This window comes from Martes martes (assembly GCF_963455335.1).
Source record: "Martes martes genome assembly, chromosome: 11".
NCBI classification, from domain to species: domain Eukaryota; kingdom Metazoa; phylum Chordata; class Mammalia; order Carnivora; family Mustelidae; genus Martes; species Martes martes.
In genome coordinates this window covers 21,857,382-21,879,112 of record NC_137899.1, presented here as the reverse complement: position 1 = coordinate 21,879,112, position 21,731 = coordinate 21,857,382, and the positions used below count along the sequence as shown (strand labels likewise).

The 21,731-nt window shown below is 40.3% G+C and overlaps 1 protein-coding gene across 2 annotated transcripts in view; it reads left to right on the top strand.

Moving 5' to 3' along the window:
* RINT1 (RAD50 interactor 1) overlaps nt 1-21,731 on the top strand; it is a 32,173-nt gene that overhangs the window by 8,914 nt on the left and 1,528 nt on the right. Inside the window, exons 4-14 of one of the 2 annotated variants that reach the window (XM_080817909.1) lie at nt 828-1,069; nt 4,808-4,981; nt 5,076-5,225; nt 5,975-6,131; nt 7,746-7,856; nt 7,954-8,179; nt 8,699-8,836; nt 11,593-11,792; nt 16,954-17,168; nt 21,039-21,219; nt 21,294-21,412. In XM_080817909.1, the coding sequence (XP_080674035.1) occupies nt 828-1,069; nt 4,808-4,981; nt 5,076-5,225; nt 5,975-6,131; nt 7,746-7,856; nt 7,954-8,179; nt 8,699-8,836; nt 11,593-11,792; nt 16,954-17,168; nt 21,039-21,219; nt 21,294-21,412 (1,913 nt within the window). Of the gene's footprint in view, nt 1-827; nt 1,070-4,807; nt 4,982-5,075; nt 5,226-5,974; nt 6,132-7,745; nt 7,857-7,953; nt 8,180-8,698; nt 8,837-11,592; nt 11,793-16,953; nt 17,169-21,038; nt 21,220-21,293; nt 21,413-21,731 lie in introns of those variants that run through there. The other variant, XM_080817910.1, reaches the window with a different exon arrangement.

Sequence of the window (21,731 nt, the reverse complement as noted above, 5' to 3'; positions counted from 1 at the left end):
GCTTGTTAGACATATGGAATCTCAGTCCCTACTTTAGACCTAATGAGTTCACGCTGGCATTATACCAGATCTCTAGGGGATTCCTGTGCACATTCTGGTGTGAGAAGCACTACCTTAGTCACCATTACACCTAGCATCTCTCTTTCATTGCATTCATCCCATAATACAGGACGTATTTGCTTACATTTCTCTTCCACACGAACTGAGCTTTAGGGCAGAAGCTATGTCTTGTTTATCTGTTCCTAGCCCAGGGCCTTGTGCAAAGTGTCTAATCAGTGTTGATTAAATTGTAATTCCCCTATAATAGTCTTTGTACTGTATTGATACCTAATGTTTGTATATGTTTTTCCATGTGCTATAAGAAGAATGAGTAGATACCATATCTCAAGGCATTATCTGGTTATCATCTTACCAGGTCAGTGTTCTCAACCTGGACTTAAATCAGAATCACCTGGTTAACTTTAGGGACATACAGATACTCAGACTTTTAGAATCAGAGCTACATTTGTTTTTGAATTGAAGTATTTAGTAGATAAAGCATAAAAGTATTCTCTGGCTGGACCTTCTGAAAGTGCTGAGCTACATGAGGGCAGATCCAAAGGTGTTTACTAGGATGACAGGCCGCTCCCCACACATCTCCACGTACAGCATTTTGTGTTTCGGTTTGGTGGGTACAGGATGCATAAATCACACCTCTCTTTTGAAGCTTGTAATTGACAATTTTCGATTCTGTTAGAACAAACGTGTATTTTGAAGGTAATAGTCTAAAGAAAAGGGTTATGAAAATTTTATCTGATTGCTGCTGTTTTTGTTTTTTGTATGGTCAGGTACTTACGATTTCATCAGAAATCCCTAAAAGAATTCAGAGTGCCTTAAAAAATGCAGAAGAATCAAAGCAATTCCTTAATCAGTTTCTGGAGCAAGAAACTCATCTCTTCAGTTCCATTAACAGCCATTTGCTGACCGCACAGCCCTGGATGGAAGATCTTGGGGCCATGATCAGCCAAATTGAAGAGATTGAGCGCCATCTTGCTTACCTTAAATGGATTTCACAAATTGAAGAACTAAGGTAAAAAGGGCCTCTTTGTTCTCATAATTATTATTTTCCTTTGAGGCTCTGTCTTAGTGAGTGCATGCATGCCATTAAATAATTGAGTTAATTAAAGATTATAATAATATAATTTTACCAGTTGTTATGAAAATAGCATTATGATAATGGTTCTTTTCCTTTATTGTGAATGAACATAAAGTTTTCAGGGAGCTTAATTTGCATTTGAAAGAAAGTAATCTAAGTAAAAACTGTAAGTCCTATACTTGTGTTGTGAACACATAATAAAAACTGTTATTTATAAAACCAAATTAATACAACAACTCTTCAAAGTGGTAATATTCTCTACTTTTACTTTTTAGACATGGTCACTTGAAGTGGATTGCTTTCTCTGAAATTTGAATTGTTTTCAATGAGAATCATTTTTTTTAAAAGACATTTACTTATTTGAGAGAGAACATGAGAGAGAGAGGGAGAGAGAGAGAGAGAGAGAGACAGTGCTAGCGCACAGCATGGGGAGAGGGAGAAGGAGACTCTCCACTGAGCAGGGTGCCCCATGTGGGGCTCCATTCCAGGAACCAAACCCCCCCCCCCATCATGACCTGAGCTTGAAGGCAGACGCTTAACCGGCTGAGCCACCCAGGTGCCCCCAATGGAAATCATCTAACAAGAGCTACACAGTATTCTTAGATGAGTAACAGAGTTTTGCTACCTATGGGTAGGGGGAAAAGAAGAACATACTTTTTTTCTGAATTGAATGTGTGTTACTGGTGTTGACTGTGTCTGGTATTGCCTTTCAGACAAGCTAAAAGAACATTTCTGCCTAGAGTGACACATTATTTGGTTTCATGATACAGTCCCCCAGCCCCTCCAAACTGCGTGGGTTCATCCTGTTTGGTTTCAACTACTCTTGCTCCAAAGCTGTCAGCAACCATTCATGTTGTCTGGAAGACTTAAGGAAGAAAGGTCATCCAAGAGTCGTAATGTTCCATTGTAAATTCATCACAGTTAATATATTTTATGTTATGTCTTCCAAAGAGTAATGTGGTATCACTTTATCCTGCATTTTTCTCGAGATTTTAAAGAGTTTTACCTGTCAGTGTGGTGTGAAAATCTTTGAGTTGCATCTGAGTTTTACATTTACAGCAAGAGTGATATGCCCCAGGTTGTAGTGTTACCAGTGATTCCAGATATCAGCTTAAGCTTTTAGACCATCTCCTTGTTTAGATAAATTACTTGCAATAAACGAATTTTAAACTTTCCTTCTTTTTCTTTTTCACTGCCCCTTGCCCCTCTGAAAGATAATACCAATAAGGGGCAATATTAATAACCTTATTAAGTAGAATAAATTGTTTGAAAGCCTCACTCTTGTAGTAGCCAAGGTAATAGGTTAATTAAAATAGGACTATGGTTGTAGATAGCTTTTATCTATGTTGGAATTGTTTAAAAGAGATATTTGGGGGTGCCTGGGTGGCTCAGTGGGTTAAGCCTCTGCCTTCAGCTCAGGTCATGATCTCAGGGTCCTGGGATCGAGCCCCTCATCGGGCTCTCTGCTCAGCGGGGAGCCTGCTTCCCCCTCTCTCTCTGCCTGCCTCTCTGCCTACTTGTGATCTCTGTCTGTCAAATAAATAAATAAAATCTTAAAAAAAAAAAAAAAGAGACGTTTGGCCTGGAAATCATATTAGAAATAGGAAACAGGGCATCTTGGTTGCTCAGATGGTTAAGTGTCTGCTTTCAGCTCAGGTCATGATCCCAGGGTCCTGGGATCGAGTCCCGCATCTGGCTCAGCAAGGAACCTGCTTCTCCCTCTCCATCTGCCTCCCCCTGCTCGTGTTCTCTCTCTCTGTCAAAATAAATAAATAGAATCTTAAAAAAAGAAATAGGAATCAAATTCATAATCAAGTAGAGCACAGCTATTTCTCTCTTTAATAACATGCAAGATCTTTCCTTTAGGTCTTCAAGATAAATCTCTATTTCTGGCTTCCTTAGGGCTTCTGAGATTTTCTTCATCTTCTAAGTTCTCTCTAATGTTAACCTGCTTTTCATTAGCACTCTCTTTTTTAAAAAAGCTGTGTCAGGCACCTGGATGGCTCAGTTAGTTAAGCGGCTGCCTTCAGCTTGGGTCATGATGATCCCAGGGTCCTGGGACCGAGCCCCATGTTGGGCTTCCTGCTTGGTGTGGAGCCTACTTCTCCCTCTCCCGCTCCCCTTGCTTGTGCTCTCTCTCTCTCTCTGTCAAATAAATAAATATTTTAACATCTTAATCAATTACTTAATTGAAGAGCAGAGTTCTGGGGCAGCTGTGTGACTCGGTCGGTTGAGCATCTGAGTTTTAATTTCTGCTCAGGTCCTGAGACTGAGCCCCCTGTCAGGCTCCATGCTCAGTGGGGGGGAGTCTGCTTGCAATTCTCTCTCCCTCAGTGACTGCCCCTCTCAACTGCTCTCTTGCACTCTCTCTCTCTCTCTCAAATAAATAAAGCTTTAAAAAAATTTTTTTTAAATTAAGAAGTTTTTTTGTTCCTTTTTCTTAGATAGTTTAAGCTATGGAATATGTTATTATTTTTTTTTAATTGCTGTGGGTTTTTGTTTTGCGAGCGAGTGCAAGCAGGGAGAGGCAGAGGGAGAGAATCTTAAGTAGGCTCCATGCCCTTGCACAGAGCCTGGCAGGGGGGAAGAGGGGGGCTTGATCTCATGACCTGAGTCGAAATCAAAAGTTGGATGCTTTTTTTTCTAAATGAGTTGGTTTCTTGATATTCTTTTTTTTTTTTTAAGATTTTATTTTATTTATTTGACAGACAGAGATCACAAGTAGGCAGAGGCAGACGGAGAGAGAGAGAGGAGGAAGCAGGCTTCCCGCCAAGCAGAGAGCCCAACGTGGGGCTCGATCCCAGGACTCTGGGATCATTACCCGAGCCGAAGGCAGAGGCTTTAGCCCACTGAGCCACCCAGGCACTCCATTTTTTTTAAAGATTTTTATTGATTGGGGCGCCTGGGTGGCTCAGTGGTTTAAGCCTCTGCGTTCAGCTCAGGTTGTGATCTCAGGGTCCTGGGATCGAGCCCCACGTCGGGCTCTCTGCTCAGTGGGGAGCCTGCATCCCCCCCTCCTCTGCCTGCCTCTCTGCCTACTTGTGATCTCTGTCAAATAGATAAATAAAATCTTTAAAAAAGAGAGAGAGATTTTTATTTATTTATTTGACAGAGAGAAAGCACAAGCAGGAAAAACAGCAGGCAGAGGGAGAGGAAGAAGCAGGCTGCCCGCTGAGCAAGGAGCCCGATGCAGGACTTGATTCCAGGGCCCTGAGATCATGACCTGAGCTGAAGGCAGATGCTTAATTGACTGAGCCCCACAGGAACCCAAGAGTTGGGTGCTTAACTGATGGAGCCATGTAGGTGCCCCTAGAATATGTATTTTTATCAAAAGAAATATCTCATTTTAATTTTCCTAATTTTTTTGCAACATCTAATTTTTAAACAAAGTGTTTGCTTTATAAAGGCAGATAAGCAAAATGGTAGTTCATGGGATCTGTTTGGCTGGTTTCAAGGAATTTGATTAATTGGCTTTACATGGAAATCTTGACTTCTGGCTTACCTAGAACAATTTTAAGCTTTGGCCACATTGGTAAAAAAGCCACTTCTAGCTGGTGCTTCCTTTTTCCTTGTACGTAACTTGATGTACGACAGGAAGGAGAAGCAGTTTTTCTGCATTTGGAATTCTCTTGAACAAACCATCTTTGAAGTTTGCTTTGCCTCATTTTGCAGCGATAACATTCAGCAGTATCTGATGACCAATAACGTCCCAGAGGCAGCCTCTATTCTGGCGTACATGGCAGAACTTGACATCAAACTTCAGGAATCATCTTGTACTCATCTTCTCACGTTCATGAGAGCCACTGTTAAATTCTGGCATAAGATTCTCAAGGACAAGCTTACAAGGTAAGGAATTATATTGCATGCTAATTGCTTTCAGAAGGATATTTCGTGACTGTTGTATTGTAACTGAAATATGTGTGTGGCTTTTCTGTTACAGTGATTTTGAGGAAATTTTGACCCAACTTCATTGGCCCTTCATCACACCCCCACAGTCTCAAGCTGCTGGCTTGAGTCGACCAGCCAGTGCCCCTGACATCTACACTAACCTGGAGACGCTGTTTTGTCAGCTTCTGAAACTACAAACCTCGTATCTTTGTTGGAGTTCAAACTTACTAAAATGGCTTTTTTTTTAAAGAGTGGATTCGTGGCTAGAGAGTAAAACTTTGAAAGTGGCCAAGAAGTCAAGTGGGGGTACTGGGTTTGGACTTATCTTTATATTTATATATCCATGGGGTGGTAGATTATTCTCCTTTCGAGTGAATTGCATGTGGGGCAGGGGAGGGTCAGGCTGAAATACGACTGACCCAAGTTTACATCACACGTAGGTCTCTTGGGAGAAAAAATAAAGCAATTGGGAGGAGATCTTAGTAACTTTGTGTTAATTTAATAAAGTGATTACTTTTTTTTTTTTTTTTTGGTTAAAGATTTATTTATTTATTTGAGAGAGAGAGAGAAACAGCATGAGAGTGGAGAGGGTCAGAGGGAGAAGCAGGCTCCCTGCTGAGCTGGGAGCCTGGTGTGGGACTCGGTCCTAGGACTCCGGCCGGGATCATGACCTGAGCCGAGACAGTCACTTAACCAACTGAGCCACCCAAGAGCCCCAATAAAGCAATTACTTGAATGTGTTTCGTTCCTTACTACTATTTTTTATTTTAGGAAAGATAGATTAATTTTAAGAACATTTTTGTGCACTTTTTATTGAAATCATATGTAATATAAAATTATCTGTATTATAATTAATTTTACTTAGTATCATATATTTGTTGGGAAAATATATCACATATACGTATACACACACACATATATGTATTTTTTCCCTTGACTCGACTATGTCAGAGATGAATTACTTACTGAGCCAAAACAACTTCCAGAGAAATACTGTCTTCCTGCCTCCCCGGCTATCATTCTGCCCATCCAGGTCATGCTGACGCCCCTCCAGAAGAGGTTCAGGTATCACTTCAGAGGGAACCGACAGACTAATGTTATAAGCAAGGTGTGTTTTCTCAACTCTTTTGTCCTTGGTTTTTATTAATAGCAAATGCGAAGTGTTCTGTACTTTTCTGGTTTAAGTTAAAATCTGATTCCATTCACATTTCTTTTTTTTCTCTAAAGAGTTAAATTCCTATTTTGTCACTGTCCTTAATAGATCTATTTCTGGGGTGCCTGGGTGGCTCAGTGGGTTAAGCTTCTGCCTTCGGCTCAGGTCATAGTCTCAGGGTCCTGGGATCGAGCCCCGCATAGGGCTCTCTGCTCAGTGGGGAGCCTGCTTCCCTGTCTCTCTCTCTGCCTGCTTCTCTGCCTACTTGTGATTTCTCTCCCTATCAAATAAATAAAAAGGAAAAAAAATTTGCATTAAAAAATATAGATCTATTTCCAGATTTTTCTCAAGAGGTTGTCGAAATCTGCTCACTCATTAGCATGTCATGCCTTTACGGCCACAAATCATTTTAGCATCAACGATCTATTCAAAAGCTAATACTCGGTTATCTTGCCTTCCACTTCTCTTTCTGATATATTTATAAACCTGGAGGAGCAATTTGCACAGTGAAGCGTGTAGGGCCAGGTGTAAACAGTGCCCCACAAATGCCACAGCAGTTTTTTCCTGGTTCTTTTTTTATCTCCTTGGTTCTTAAATTCGGCTTCTTTCATGTTTATGGGGCTACTCCTTTTTTGGATGAGGTGTTGGTGGAAAGAGGAGTAGAATCAATTAGTAAGTGGTAAGTGAGACAAAGCAATAAACCTAAAGCTCTAGAGAAGCAGTAAGAAAGGTAAGAAAATTGTGTTATGTTGATTCCTTCCTAAAGTGCTTTCACCGTCATCAAGTCCCTGAGATTACAGGTGCTTGTTACTCATGTTTGTATTTCCAGCACCTAGCACACAATAGTGATTTACCACCCAGTAAATGTTTTTGAATACTTGCCCAACAAAACTGGGAAGGTTTGTAGAATCGGCTCTAGGGACAATTTCAAAAGCTGCTACTTACATTATTTTTCTATGATTATACCTGTTTTAAGGCATATGTTGTTTTGTTTTGTTAATTTACCTTTTTAAAAGACAGAGCAGAAGAAAATCAAGTTTAAAAGTTATTTGGGAATGCTATGGCCAAAAAAAAACCCACCAATTTAAAGGCTGTCAGATCTTTGTAATACTCATTTTGTGCATTTCCAAAGAAATACACAAAAACAACTTATTTTGTTTATTTTATTTTTAAAAAATTATTTATTTATTTATGGGGGGGCAGGAAGCCTGATGTGGGACTCAATCCCAGGACCCTGGGATCATGACATGAGCCAAAGGCAGACGCTTAACCCACTGAGCCACCCAGGTGTCCCCGAAGTGCTACATTTTTAATATACGTGGTACTGTAACTTTATGAATTTATTGACTTCTGCCACGTTTGGGAATTTGCTGGGAATACATTGGGATACATTTGATTATTAAGCCTTGCATGACCTTAAAGTTCAGAGTAGAAATTGCGTTCTTACATTTAGGAATTTTCAACTAATTTTTTTAAGTACCGCTTGTATACAATTAAATAGAGCCCTTTAATTGTAACTCTCTACTTGGAATGACTTAAGAATTCCAACTGTTTTACTTCTTTCCTTAGCCTGAATGGTACCTGGCTCAGGTGCTTATGTGGATTGGGAATCACTCTCAGTTTCTGGATGAGAAGATTCAGCCGATTTTGGACAAAGCGGGCCCTTCGGTAAATGCTAGGGTAAGAGACTTGGTCCTAAGCATTCCAGTTTTAGAGTTGGATGTGTCCACAAATAACCTGTCGTCTATATTACCTTATGCGTACATATTTCTTTCAGCTCGAATTTTCCCGGGGCCTTATGATGCTCGTTCTGGAGAAGTTAGCTGTTGATATTCCGTGTCTACTCTACGATGACAGTCTCTTCTGTCATTTGGTGGATGAGGTGCTTTTGTTCGAAAGGGAGCTACACAGTGTTTATGGCTATCCTGACACATTTGCCAACTGTATGCATATTCTGTCAGAGGAAACCTGTTTTCAGAGATGGTTGACCGTGGAGAGAAAATGTAAGTGCTCTTGTAGCCATCCGGTGGGAAGAATTGTCTTCTTTTGTGGGTATTAATATTTGGTGTTTTTCTTCCCCAGCTCTGCATAGAAAACTAGAGTCATCTGAATTTTTCTTGGTCATGGTTTAGTAAGGTGCCTTATCTGCTTCCCATCAAACTTCAGTTTCTCTTGAATTTGCACTTAAACTGTACATATTTCCAGGATGCTGCAGTCAAGCCAGTAGCCTATACAGTTAGCTGTCCTACCGATTATACTACACTATTTCTGTAATTGGTAGAAACTGTTGGTTGTAGCTTATCTAATCAATGTAAGTATTTTGAAGATTTTGGGTAGGGGTTGCAGGGAGAAGTCAAGTATCTTGTTCAACCCTAAACCAGAGCATGTTAAATATAATGCAACCAGTAGGGGATTGTGGATTTGTTTACTTTTTACAGGAAAGTCATTCCTAAAAAATTGTGCTGAAAATTAAGAGTATCTATAACTACTTAATTGACATATTCCCTTTTTCTGCATATTAGTTGCTCTTCAAAAAATGGACTCTATGCTTTCATCAGAAGCTGCCTGGGTATCCCAATATAAGGATATCACCGATGTGGATGAGATGAAAGTTCCAGATTGTGCAGAGACTTTTATGACGCTACTACTGGTGATAACTGGTAAGTAGAAGTCTTTTAAGATATAACTTTGTTTTAAAAGTACTGATTCTTCATATGGTCCTTTTTCAAGTAGTTCAACAAAATTAATATCATATAGTGGTTATTTTAATATCTTTAAGTACAGTTTCTATCTTGGTAGAATCCTAGTACAATATACTAGCTTTCAGGTTTTTAATAATTTAATATCTTAAACATTGGTATATATGAGGAGGAAATTCCTGAATGGCTACCTAAAAATAATTAAATGAGAATGTATTTTTATGACCTGAATTCTTTTGCCGTTCAGGTTAAGTGTCTTCAGTAGATTGACATGAATTTTAAATACGGTTTTTTTTCTCCTCGATATAGAAAAGATTGCAGAAGGGACCCCTGGGTGGCTTAGTCGGTTAGGTGTCTGCCTTTTTTTTTTTTTTTAAAGATTTTATTTATTTATTTGACAGACAGAGATCACAAGTAGACAGAGAAGCAGGCAGAGAGGGGAGGAAGCAGGCTCCCCACCGAGCAGAGAGCCCGACGCGGGGCTCGATCCCAGGACCCCGGGATCATGACCCGAGCCGAAGGCAGAGGCTTCAACCCACTGAGCCACCCAGGCGCCCCAGGTGTCTGCCTTTTGCTCAGGTCCTGATCCCAGGGTCCTGGGATCAAGTCCCCCATCAGGTTCCCTGCTCAGTGGGGAGACTGCATCCCCCTCTCCCTCTGCCCCCCTGACTCGTGCTTGTTCTCTCTCTCTAGTGCGCTCTCTCTCTCTCAAGTAAATAAATAAAATCTTTTAAAAAAGAAAAGATTGCAGAAGAATACAATAGTAAAATGACTTTAAGGACTGGAATAGTAAGAGGAACGCTTCTTACAGTGCAAGAATTTCTGGCCAGAGGAGGGCCCAGCAGCCTCTAGCCCTGTTTGGCCCATCCTTGTCTGTACTGTCCCACTGGAGGGGGACAAAATGCTGCTGCTCCAGGTGCCCCTGAGCCCTCAGTACCATCCTCTTCTGGCTTGTCCATTTCTTGGGCCTGTGTAGTCACCTGAAGAAATGTCATTCCAGCCTAGCCAGTAAATAACTCCATATTCTTCATTGTGTGAAGAGTATGAAATACAGTAGAACACACAAAAATCTAAAAAAACTTTTTTTGGGTGGTGCCTGGGTGGCTCAGTCGTCTGCCTTCAGCTCAGGTCATGATCCCAGAGTCCTGGGATTGAGCCCCACATTGGGCTCCCTGCTTGGCAGGAAACCTGTTCTCCTCTCCCACTCCCCCTGCTTCTGTTCCCTCTCTTGCTGTGTCTCTCTCTGTCAAATAAATAAATGAAATCTTCAAAAAAAAAGTTTGGTTTTTTTTTTGAAGATTTCATTTATTTATTTGACAGAGAGAGAACCTGAGCAGGGGGAGGGGCAGAGGGAGAGAAAGAAGAAGAAGAAGAGAGAGAAGCAGGCTCCCTCAGGGAGCCTGACACAGGGCTCCATCCCAGGACCACGACCCAAGTCAAGGCAGACAATTAACTGACTGGGCAACCCAAGCGCCCCTTCCTCCTGTTAAAAAATAAGTCATTTTTTTTGTTGGAAGAAATGAAATGATTTTTGTGTATATAGATCTTTGACTTACAGTGGGGCTATAGCCTCATAAACCTATCCTAAATGAAAATATCTTAAGTCAAAAATGCATTTAAAAAAATACTTTATTTATTATTTGACAGAAAGAGATCACAAGTAGGCAGAGAGGCAGGCAGAGAGAGAGAGGGGGAAGCAAGCCCCCCGCTTGAGCAGAGAGCCCGATGTGGGGCTCGATCCCAGGACCCTGAGATCATGACCTGAGCCATAGGCAGTGGCTCAACCCACTGAGCCACCCAGGTGCCCCCCAAAATGCATTTAATACACCTAACGTACTGAATATCACAGCTTACCTAGTCTACCTTGCACATGCTCACAACACTTAACATTAGCCATTCATGGGCAAAATCATCTAACAGAAAGCCTATTTTATGATAAGGTATTGACCGTCTCATGTAATGTGTTGAGTGCTGCACTGGTGGCGAAAACCAAAATGGTTGTGTGGGTACAACCATTCTGTAAGGCCGCAAGGGCATCGGTTGTCTGCCCTCTCCATCCCATGGCTGACGGAGCTGTGGCTTGCTCCCACTGCCCAGGGTCATGAGAGGGTTGTACTCCATATTGCTAGTCTGCGAAAAGATCCAAATAAAAAATTTGAAGTCGTTTCTATGAATGCGTACGGCTTTTGCACTGTCGTAAACGTAAAATCTTAAGTTGAACCATCATAAATCAGGCACCATCTACAAGTTCCTCATGCCTTAAAAAATTTGACATGTGATTTATACACAGTGAAAGACACGAATCTGAAGTATACAGTTCAGTGAGTTTTGACAAGTACATATACTTGTGAAACCCACACCCTTATAAAGTATAGAAGTAAGTCTGTACTTGAACAGTTGATAGAGGTTTTTTGTTTTTGGGGTTTTGGTTTTTTTTAAAGATTTTATTCATTTATTTATTTGATAGATCATAAGTAGGCAGAGGCAGGTGGTGGTGGGGGAGCAGGCTCCCCGCTAAGCAGAGAGCCTGATGTGGGGCTCGATCCCAGGACCATGGGATCATGATCTAGCCAAAGGCAGAGGCTTTAACCCACTGAGCCACCGAAGTGCTCCCAGTTGATAGAGTTTTTGACAAAGGCACCCAACAGTGTCAATAGGAAAATCTCTAACGGTGTCATTGATGGAACCCAAACCTTCTTGTCTTACTTTTTCCACAGACAGATATAAAAATCTCCCCACAGCTTCCAGAAAGCTACAGTTCCTGGAGTTACAGAAGGACTTAGTAGATGATTTTAGGATACGATTAACTCAGGTGATGAAAGAAGAGACTAGAGCTTCCCTTGGCTTTCGATACTGTGCAATTCTCAATGCTGTGAACTATATCTCAACAGTGCTAGCAGACTGGGCTGACAATGTTGTAAGTTAATGTACTTTTATTCATTTATTTTAATATATATTTTTAAGTTTATTTATTTATTTTTATTAATCTCTGCATCCAATGTGGGGCTTAAACTCACACCCTGAGATCAAGAGTTACATGCTCTTCTGACTGAGCCAGCCAGACACTCTATTAATATGCTTTTATATTGAATAACAAATCAGTAGTTTTAATAGTTTTACCTTTTGAAATGTTGAATTTATAACATGCTGAAGTTACACATTAGGTAGAATAACAATTAGACCAAATTTAGGGGGTATGATTAAATTACATATTTTTCTCAATTAAGTCTCAAATGGTTAAACAATCCCAAGATTTTAATCATTAGAAAAGAAGACCAACCTTTCGTGTAATAGTTGTCTATAGAATGAACCTTTTTCTTCTTTAGACTTGGGAAATATTCACGTATGGTAATTGCCATCTCAGAAAAAGCTAAGATTGAATGATGGTGTCAAAATCAGTAAAATCCAGGACTGTAAGAAAGATCAAATAATAGCATATGAGGGGCGCCTGCCCGGCTCAGTTTGTGGAACATGTGACTCTTGGTCTCGGGGTCCTGAGTTTGAGCCCCACATAGAGATTACATTAAAAAAAAAAAATAATAATGATATTGGCTATCTTGAATGCCTTCAAGACATGAGTAAATAGAGGGGCACCTGGGTGGCCCAGTTGGTTAAGCAGCCAACGCTTGGTTTCAGCTCAGGTTGTGATCTTGGGTGAGATGGAGCCCTCTCTCTCTCTGTACCCCCTGCTTGTGCTCTTGCTTTCTCTCTCTCTCTCTCAAATAAATAAATCTTTAAAAAAGAAACAAAACATGAGTAAATCGAATAATAAAAGGGATTCCCATGTGCCTATGACCCAGCTGTAGACCAGTTTTGTTTTAAGCCTCTTCTCCATCCCCCACCCTTGATTATTTTGAAGATCTTAGATCTATTTCATGATAAATATTTCAAAATGTATCTCTAAGAGAATGCTTTAAAAAAAAGTACCACAATACCATTATCACATCATCCAAAAAAATTAATTTCTTATAGTGAGAGGTATCTTTCAAATAAATCTAAAAATAAAAACCTTGGGTCTGGTTAGCATGTATTACAAGTCCTTTTACATCCAGGAATTTTATTTATCTTTCCTTTTTCCACACAATGCTATGTGTTGACAGATTTGGTCTGCCTATTTATTTATTTATTAAAGATTTATTTATTTGAGTGCATGCACACGCTTGAGAGCAGGGAGAGAGAACCCCAAGCTGACTCCTGGTAAGTGCAGACACTGGGCTCGATCTCACAATCCAGGGATCAGAACCTGACCTGAAATCAAGAGTCAGAGGCTTAACAACTGTGCCACCCAGGTATTTACTCATGTTTTAAAGGCATTCAAGGGGTGCCTGGGTGGCTCAGTGGGTTAAAGCCTCTGCCTTCAGCTCAGGTCATGATCTCAGGGTCCTGAGATCGAGCCCCGCTTCGGGCTCTCTGCTCAGCAGGGAGCCTGCTTCCCTTCCTCTCTCTGTGCCTATCTCTCTGCCTACTTGTGATCTCTGTCTGTCAAATAAATAAATAAAATCTTAAAAAAAAATTTAAATTATGAATTTATGACAGAAAAATTGTATAATGCTAGTGTATTATACAGAAGTTGTATTCCTCTACTGTGAAGGAACGAATGAAACAAAAAAGTCTTTAATCTTTTTTTTTAATTAAAAAAATTTTTTTAAATAAATATATAATGTATTATTAGCCCCAGGGGTACAGGTCTGTGAATCGCCAGGTTTACACACTTCAAAAAAGTCTTTAATCTTAATTAAATACAGGGTAATAAATTTTAAAAAAAGGGAACAAAAATAAAATAATAACAAATATAAACAAGATGAAAACCTGAGAAACACAATCATAGTTTATTCTAATCTGGACTCTTTGGCTGGGACTTAGCTATATAAAGCCTTTTTTCTACAAAAACATTAACTGAAATCCATGTATGTAATAACATTCTGCTAAGCAAGGAAAATAAGACACAAAATAATTATTTCATAAAATGAATATAATGTAAAGTGTAACGATCACAGCATTTGTTTATAATGGCACCCAATTAGAATACATTTATTCATTGTGTACTTTTATGTGTTGTTTTCCACATCTTGTACTTTCTTCACTCAGCCCCCATACCGCTCCATTTTCTGCTAAGCTTTGTCATAAAACAAATTGTCATTCCTCTTTCTTGTGCCAGATGATCTAATAAGAGACTCATTCAAGGCCAGATTTTTAGCTTCAACGCATTATTTGCAGAACATCATTAACTACTTTACTTGGTGCCATAGTCTGTTAATGACAGTGAATTGGCCATCATCCCTATCCTTAGGAAATTTATGATCTGATGCTGAATTAACTGGATCCTTCTGTCAACAGAAGAATAACTAAATTTAGAGTTACTCTTCAAATCATGAATGAGTTCTTTGTCCTTGTATGTTATTATATTACAAATCTATTTAACATCAAAAATTAACTTTCTTCATGGTCCTTCAGCCTGTGAATGCTTAAAATAAAATTAAAGCTCTTGTGCTGTCTAGATAGAAAAAAGAAGAGTGGACAGAGTTCACTTTCCATTCATTTAGAGTGTATACTAATAGCTGTCTGACTGTTGCCAGATTGTGCCAAGCCTAACATACACAGCCCTTCAGCATCAGGAATTTTTGAGTTGTAGGTGACAGAAACCAGATTCATGTTGGCCTGAGTGCGAGTGGGGGGTTGGGGCGAGGAGGTGAGGATTTGGTGTAACTGAAAGCATTAGGCATGGCTGCCCTAAACTCGTTCACTTCTGGCTTCGTTCTCAGGCAGGCTCTGGGAAGCATGGCCACAGTTGGCTCCAAGCTCACATTGTCTCCAAAGGACCAGTGCCTCTTCTCTGTTTCAGTAGAAAATACCAACTTGGCCTCTCACATGTCCATCCGTGAACAATCCCTAGTGTGGCCATATCCAGTCCCCTGTTAATGGACATTTAGGCTGTTTTTTTAATCTTTTGCTAATTATCCACAGCATTATTCGTATTAGAAAAAATATTTTTTGCTGCCCTACAGAAAAATAATATGAATTCTACTGAAAATGCCACTATGAAAATGCCATTTTAATTTTCCTTTTTTTAAAGATTTTATTTATTTATTTGACAGAAAGAGAGACACAGTGAGAGAGGGAACATAAGCAGCGGGAGTGGGAGAGGGAGAAGCAGGCTTCCCACCGAGCAGGGAGCTTGACGCAGGGGCTCAATCCCAGGACTCCGGGATCATGACGAAGGTAGACACTTAACCGACTGAGCTACCCAGGTGCCCCACATTTTAAACTTCTTAAAAAAAAAAAAAAAAAAAGATTTATTTATTTATTTATTTATTTGACAGACAGAGATCACAAGTAGGCAGGAGGCAGGGGGAAGCAAGCTCCCCACTGAGCAGAGAGCCCGATGCAGGGCTCGATCCCAGGACCCCGACATCATGACCCCAGTCGAAGGCACAGGCTTAACCCATTGAGCTACCCAGACACCCCTCGCATTTTGATTTTCTTTTCTTTCTTTCTTTTTTTTTTTTTAAAAGATTTTATTTATTTATTTGACAGACAGAGATCACAAGTAGGCAGAGAGGCAGGCAGGGAGAGAGAGGAAGAAGCAGGCTCCCTACTGAGCAGAGAGCCCAATGCGGGGCTCAATCCCAGGACCCTGAGATCATGACCTGAGCCGAAGGCAGAGGCTTTAACCCACTGAGCCACCCAGGCACCCCTCGCATTTTAATTTTCTTAACTGTCATAAATCTCCTGGTTTTACTACAACTCTTATTCTGTACCCAGAAAAAATGAATACCCAAAGAAGTTAGCCATCAGGCAAATGCAAATTAAAATCACAATGAAACCTCTACCTCTGAAACCAATAATACATTATATGTTAATTAATTGAATTTAAATAAAAATAAAAAAATAAAATCACAGTGAGATGGGCTGCCTGGGTAGCTCATTCAGTTTCTCTTGATTTCAACTCAGGTCACAATCTCAGGGTTGTGAGATCCAGCCCCACCTTGGGCTCCATGCTGGGTAAAGAGGCTGCTTGAGATTCTGTCTCTCCCTCTCCCACCAGCGCCTCCCCCCACTCTAGCTCCTTGCACACACTCTCTCTCTCTCAGTCTCAAAAACAAACAAATGCAGTGAGATACCACAAAATATAAACTAAGATGGCTATAATAAAAAAGATAGTAAATGTTATTAGTTTAAATTTGAATGGTCACACATGGTTGGTATAGTCACTATGGAAAACAGTCTGTCATATCCTCAGATAGTTAAACCTAGAATTACCATATGATCTAGCAATTGTACTTCTAGGTGTATCCAAGAGAAATAAAGACCTATGTCTACAAAAAACTTACACAATGTTCATAGCAGTATTACTCATAAAGACAAAAAGTGGAAAGAACCTAATTATCTCTCAAATGATGACTGAATAAATATATAAAATGTAAATATATTGGAATATTATTCAGCAGGGAAAAGAAATTAAGTACTGATTGATATATGTTACAACATAGATGAACCCTGAAAACATACTAAGTGAAAGAAGCCAGTCACAAAGAGCCAAAAATTGTATAATTCCATTTATATGAAATGTCCAGATCAGGTAAGTCGACAAAGACCGGAAGATTAGTGGTTGCCTACAGTTTAGGGGGTAGGGAGGGCAGGCAGGGAGGGAATTGGGAGATGATGGTTAAGTGTGGGTATCTTTTTGGGGTACATTCTAGGGGCGCGTGGGTGGCTCAGTCGTTAAGCATCTGCCTTCAGCTCAGGTTATGATCCCAGCGTCCTGGGATCAAGCCCCGCATTGGGCTCCCTGCTCAGCAGGGAGTCTGCTTCTCTCTCTCCCACTCCCCCTGCTTGTGTTTCCTCGCTTCCTGTCTCTCTCTGTTAAATAAATAAAATCTTAAAAAAAAAAAAAAAAGATTCTAAAATTGACTCTGGTGATAAATGTACAACTCTGAATGTACTCTAAAACCCAATGAATTGTCCACTCGAATAAGATGTAGATGTGAAGTATATTTCAAGCTGTTAAAAAAGAAGTATCTTTTTTTTTTTTTTAAAGAAGTATCTTAGTAACCATGTGAACCTATTTTTGCTTTCAGTTTTTCCTGCAACTTCAACAGGCAGCACTGGAGGTCTTTGCTGAGAATAACACCCTCAGTAAGTTGCAGCTGGGACAGCTAGCCTCCATGGAGAGTTCTGTCTTTGATGACATGATTAACCTGCTGGAACGTTTAAAGCATGACATGTTGACCCGCCAAGTAGACCACGTTTTTAGAGAAGTTAAAGAAGCTGCAAAATTGTATAAAAAAGAAAGGTAAGTCCTTTTGTATTTTCTGACAGCTCAACTCTCAAATCCAGTTTGCTAAAAATTGAAAGACGATAAATACCTATTTTTCTCAAATTATTCCAAAAAACAGAAGAGGAAGGAAAGCTTCCTAATTCACTCCATGAGGCCAACATTACCTTGATACCAAAACCAGAAAAGGCACCACAAAAAAAGAATTATAGGCCAATATCCCTGATGAACATAGATGCAAAAATCCTCAACAAAATACTACCAAACCAAACCCAACAGTGCATTAAAAAAAATCATTTGTCACGATCAAGTGGGATTTATTCCTGGCTTGCAAGTGTAGTTCAGTATTTGCAAATCCGTCAGCATGACACATTACATCAATAAGAGAAAGGATAACCATATGATCATTTTAGTAGATGCAGAAAAAACATTTGACACAGTACAACATCCATGATAAAAACTCTCAACAAAGTAGGTTTAGAGAGAGCACACCTCAACATGATAAAGGCCATCTATGAAAATCGCACAGCGAACATCATCCTCAATGGGGGAAAACTGAGAGCCTTTCCCCCTAAGGTCAGGAACAAGACAGGGATGTCCACTCTCACCATTTTATTCAACCTAATACTGGAAGTCCTAACCACAGCAATAAGACAACAAAAAGAAACAAAAGGCATCCATATTGGTAAGGAGAAAGTAAAACTTTGCTGATGACATGATGCTTTATACAGAAAACCTAAAAGACTCCACCAACAAACAGCTAGAACTGATCATGAATTCAATAAAGTCAGAGAATATACAACATACAACAATCTGTTGCATTTCTATCCACCAGTAAGGAAGCAGAAAAAGAAATTTAAAAAACCATCCCATTTAAAATTGCACCTAAAATAATAAGGTAACCTAGGAATAAACCCAACCAAAGAGGTGAAAGACCTGTTCTCTGAAAGCTACAGCACGGATGGAAGAAATTGAAGAGGACACAAAGAGATGGAAGGACATTCCGTGCTCACGGATTGAAAGAACAAATATTGTTAAAACGTCTATGCTACCAAAAGCAAGCTACACATTTAAGGCAATCCCTATCAAAATACCAATAGCATTTTTCACAGAACTAGCACAAACAATCCTAAAATTTGTATGGAGCCACGAAAGACCTCAAGTAGCCAAAGTAATCTCGGAGGGAAAAAAAAGGGCAGCTGGAAGCAGCAGGATTCCAGACCTCAAGTTACATGGCAAAGCTGTGGACATCACAACAGACTGACCCCAAAAACAGACACCTAGATCATAGAACAGAATCGAAAACCCAGAAATAAATCCATGATTATATGGTCAATTAATCTTCGACAAAGCAGGAAAGAAAAATGGGAAAAAGACAGTCTCCTCAACAAACGGTGTGGGAAAACTGGACAGCAACATGCCGGAGAAGGAAACTGGACCACTTTCTTACACCATATACAAAAATAGACTCAAAATGGACTAAAGACCTAAATGTGAGACCTGGAACCATAAAAATTCAGGAGGAGAACACTAGCTGGAACTTAGACATCGGCCATAGCAGCTTTCTTCTAGATAGGTCCCCTGAGGCAAGGGAAACAAAAGCAAAAATAAACTATTGGGGCTACATCAAAATAAAAAGCTTCAGTACAGGGAAGAAAATAGTCAATAAAACTAAAAGGCAATCTACAGAATGGGAGAAGATATTTGTAAATCCATATCTGATAAAGGGTTATATATCCAAAATATATAGAGAGCTTCTAAAACTCAAAAAAATAAATAGGCCAATTAAAAAATGGGCAGGGCACCTGGGTGGCTTAGTCATTTGAGTGTGGGACTCTTGATTTCAACTCAGGTCTTGATCTCAGGATCGGGAGTTCAAGCCCTGCATTAGGCTCCATGCTGGGCATGGAGCTCACTTTAAAACAAAACAAAACAAAACAAAAAAACAGGGCGGAAGACCTGAACAGATATTTTTTCAAAGAAGACATCCAGACGGCCAACAAACACATGAAAAGATACTCATCATCATCACTGACCATCATGGAAATGCAAATCAAAACCACAATGAGATATCGCCTCACACCTGTTGGAATGGCTAAAATAAAAAACAAGAAAAAACAGGTATTGGCGAGGATGTGGAGAAAGGGGAACCCTCCTACACTGTCGGTGGGAATGCAAGCTGGTGCAGCCACTCTGGAAAACAGTATGGAGGTTCCTCAAAAAGATAAAAATAGAGCTATCCTATGATCCAGCAATCTCAGTACTGGGTAATTACCCAAAGAATACAAAAATACTAATTCAAAGGAATGAATGCACCGCAATGTTTATAGCAGTACTATCTACAATAGCCAGATTAGGGAAACAGCCCAAGTGTCCATCAACTGATGAATGGATAAAGATACGCACGCACACACACACTGCGCGCGCGCGTATCATGGGATATATAATATAATGGAATATTATTCAGCCATAAACAAGAATGAAATCTTGCCATTTGCAAGACATGGATGGAGCTAGAGAGTATTATGTTAAGTTAAATAAATCAGAGAAAGATAAATAGCGTAAGATTTCACTCATATTTACAATTTAAGACACAAAACAAATGGGCATAGGGGGAAACAGAGACAAATCAGGAAAGAGACTCTTAACAAGGGAGAACACACTGCTGGTTACCAGTGGGGAGGTGGCTGGGGGAATGAGTGAAATAGGTGACAGGGATTAAGGGAGTGCGCTTGTGATGAGCACCGGTGATTAAAATAAAAACTTAAAGGGACGCCTGGGTGCCTCTGTTGGTTAAGCTGCAGCCTTGGCTCAGGCCATGATCCCAGGGTCGTGGGATCGAGTCCCACATCAGGCTCCTTGCTCAGCAGGGAGCCTGCTTCTCTCTCTGCTTCTGCCTGCCACTCTGCCTGCTTATGCCGATCTCTCTCTCTCTCTCTCTCTGACAAATAAATGAAATCTTAAAATAATTAATTAATTTTTTAAAACCTTAAAAACAAATTGAAAGATGATACAGTCAGATTTCCAAGGCATCTAGACAGCAGAGTTTGGCTCTTTGTGCTACAAACTTTTACCTTTCGATGGAAATCCTTCTAAAATATATTCAGACATTCTTAATCAGAATAAACTGATCATAGTTGAGCTCCAGGAGTGTCTGTAAATACAGGGAGCTGGTGTGTCATGTGGAGCTGAAGGGCCCGTCACCAAGCACGGTCCGGGGGTGTCCTGTGCACGCCTGTCTGTACACTTGATCCCGCTCTGGTTCTGTGTGCGTGTCTGTTAGCTCTGCTGCACGGTGTCCTCTGGGAGAACAGTGCCAGTCACACACAGTATTTCTAATCAGTGTGGAAGTGTTTTCAGTCCCTGTGATCTTGCCGAAAATCAGATCACGAAGTTAGCTGATGTCTTAAATGCTAATAAGGGTTACATGTTGCCTGTTTTATAAGTATTTCAGTAAGTCATATTAAAATTGGGGGATTTTAAAAAAACTATCATCCTCATTACATAGGGGGTATTTAATTTAGAACTAAAGTATACATTTATTTATTTAAGATTTTATTTATCTATTAGAGAGAAAGAGAGAGCGAGAGAGCATGAGCAGGGGGGAGAGGGAGAAGCAGACTGACTCCCCGCTGAGCAGGGAGCCCAACGCAGGGCTCCATCCTGGGACCCCAGGATCATGACGTTCAACCGCCTGAGCCACCCAGGCACCCCAGATAAATATATTTTCTGAGAAAGCTTTTCATGCTGGACTGTACATTGTTTCTAATCCAACGTGCACTTCCCCGAATTTGAAAGGATCTGTTAAATCTTTCAGAACACCACGTTCGGAAGATCTGGTAGTCATACTTAAAATGCCACAGGCTGCGCTGCTCTTGTGTCTTGCAGATGGCTGTCCTTGCCGTCGCAGGCCGAACAGGCAGTGATGTCCCTGTCCAGCTCGGCCTGCCCGCTCCTGCTCACGCTCAGAGACCGCTCCCTTCAGCTGGAGCAGCAGCTCTGCTTCTCCTTATTTAAAATTTTCTGGCAAATGCTTGTGGAGAAGCTGGATGTGTACATCTACCAAGAAGTAAGTAAGAGCAGACCGCATGTCAGGGCCGTGAGGATCAAGGCGACCGTAACACGAACTGCTCTTTGTTTCAGATCATTCTTGCTAATCACTTCAATGAAGGAGGAGCGGCTCAGCTGCAGTTTGATATGACTCGGAATCTGTTCCCCCTGTTCTCCCACTATTGCAAGAGACCGGAAAATTATTTTAAACAGTAAGCTCGATATTTAACAGTGACTGCTAATGTATCAAGTGTTTAGAGGAGGTTGATTCCTTTTGTTTTTTGGTTTTTTTTAATAACAACTCTCAGGGTTCCAGTGATGTTTGGTGGGATAAGTAAGGCATCAGTTGAAATTTTAAAATATCCATTATGTACCCAGATAATCAAAGATGTGATTCATGACCCACCAGATTTATCAGGACTGGATCTAAACTACGTGTTGGGCCTTTTGTTTCTTGCATTTGGTTGAATGCTCCTATTTGCCTGTTACTAGAGAGAGAAAATGCAAACAAGTGCAATTCTGCCATATTCA